We start from the raw sequence: 1639 nt of genomic DNA on the forward strand, positions 1-1639 counted from the left end.
ACGCATACGCAAGCACATGTGCACACCCATATACACACACACACACACTACACAAACAGGCTCACAGTAGTCACACGAATAATATAAATGAAAAGTAATATAAACATTAGCTAGTTAGGGACTCTAGCCATAACCGGCATCATTTAGTTTCGATACCCGAGTGGGGAGTAAATTAAACGATTGCCTGAGTACAGTCTGTCTGCTTGGCTGAATTTCCTTCCCTTTCAGCGTGGGTTGGCTTTGGCAAACAGGATCGACTAAATTATAACCAAATAAAAATAAGCAATGATCTATCTCGTCTTTAACATCAAAAAGGTTTTATGCTTACCATAATATTAGCGGGCAGCAAATCATATTGAGGCTTCATGAATAAGAAATGCTGAAACCAAGAGAGAAGCCCGCAAGCTGCACACATCCACAAGTGGAAGTAGAGTCTTTAGATGTTCAAAATGTAGTAAACCTTTCTCCCCCAGAATTGGTCTCATCGGCCACATCAGAAGCGATTAGCCATCGGTTCCTTTAATTCTTCAATAAATCTGTCTATTTCGAGGGGGAGAAATATTCCCTTTGCCTATGTATTGGTAATCGTCAGATATTGACGAAGGAGCTGATATTGTTATAATGTTATAATCTCCTCATCTTAGGTATATTTACTGTTACATCTTTCAGCCCAGTATATCCTAAACTGTTTTAAAATCTGTTTTGATGGGGTTTTCTCGTATGATTCGGTCTACAACGCAACATTCTACCTTTCTCAACACGGTGAAGTACCATTTTGCTGGAAAAGTACTTAAAGTGGATGTTGTTGTCTCATATTTTTAGGGGAACAAAATGGACTCGAACCCCTGTCGTGTTTGGTAATTAACGCATTCAGGACGCGGGTTTTGATTATTCGACAACGCTTGAAGACTCGCAGTTATTGGTTACTTGAAAAAACGAATCCCCCCCCCCCCAAAAAAAAACAACCCAAAAAAACCCAAACATTTCAAATGTGCTATCACACTGCAATCATGACTTGTCAGCTGTTGATAAGCGATATAATATTTGTCTGTTACCACACTGATATATGAGTCGTCAGCCGTTGCTCATACTGATATAGGATTGGTCAACCGTTGGATAGGCAAATGATGATGATATTATGTCGGTTGCAAAACTGACATGTCATTGGTGAGTCGTTGATCAGACACAATGTTATGTCTATAAAGTCCTCAGATAGTTTATGTACATTGGCCTCCCCGGATTTCCAAGAGCACCCGATCATGTCGATCCGATCCGACTTGTTGAACAAGTGTGCACAGCTTTCAATCAAGCCGAGTTGAAAGATCTCCAGTGAGATTTTGGGGGCCTACTCAAAATTTCAGGGGCCGTGTCAAAAGTTCAGAAGGCTTCGCGGAGTGAGTTCAAAGGTCGTTGGAGGCGATGCTGGAGTTTCCCGCCATCGAGGTCTTGAGAGCTTTCATCCTGATGGCGTCACCCTGTCTGTAAGGTGATCGGCGGTCAGTGAACGAGTGCATGGTACGGTCATCTGGAGAGGAAAAAAACAGTGAAATGTATAAGTTCAACGTCCCTGTCAATACTGTTAGGTTAATGTATTTAAGACGCGGGACCCCCGAGTGTAACGTCCATCTCCGAAAGGATC

At 42.0% G+C, this 1639-nt stretch overlaps 1 protein-coding gene across 1 annotated transcript in view; it reads right to left on the reverse strand.

Moving 5' to 3' along the window:
* Nucleotides 1–1400: 1400 nt before the first annotated feature.
* LOC101853050 (G-protein coupled receptor GRL101) overlaps nucleotides 1401–1639 on the reverse strand; it is a gene marked incomplete at its 5' end in the record, with an annotated part of 9277 nt that continues 9038 nt past the window's right edge. The window contains 1 exon segment of the mRNA XM_013090540.1: nucleotides 1401–1525. Coding sequence (XP_012945994.1) covers nucleotides 1401–1525 — 125 coding nt within the window.

Source organism: Aplysia californica, unplaced genomic scaffold, assembly GCF_000002075.1.
Source record: "Aplysia californica isolate F4 #8 unplaced genomic scaffold, AplCal3.0 scaffold01328, whole genome shotgun sequence".
NCBI classification, from domain to species: Eukaryota; Metazoa; Mollusca; class Gastropoda; order Aplysiida; family Aplysiidae; genus Aplysia; species Aplysia californica.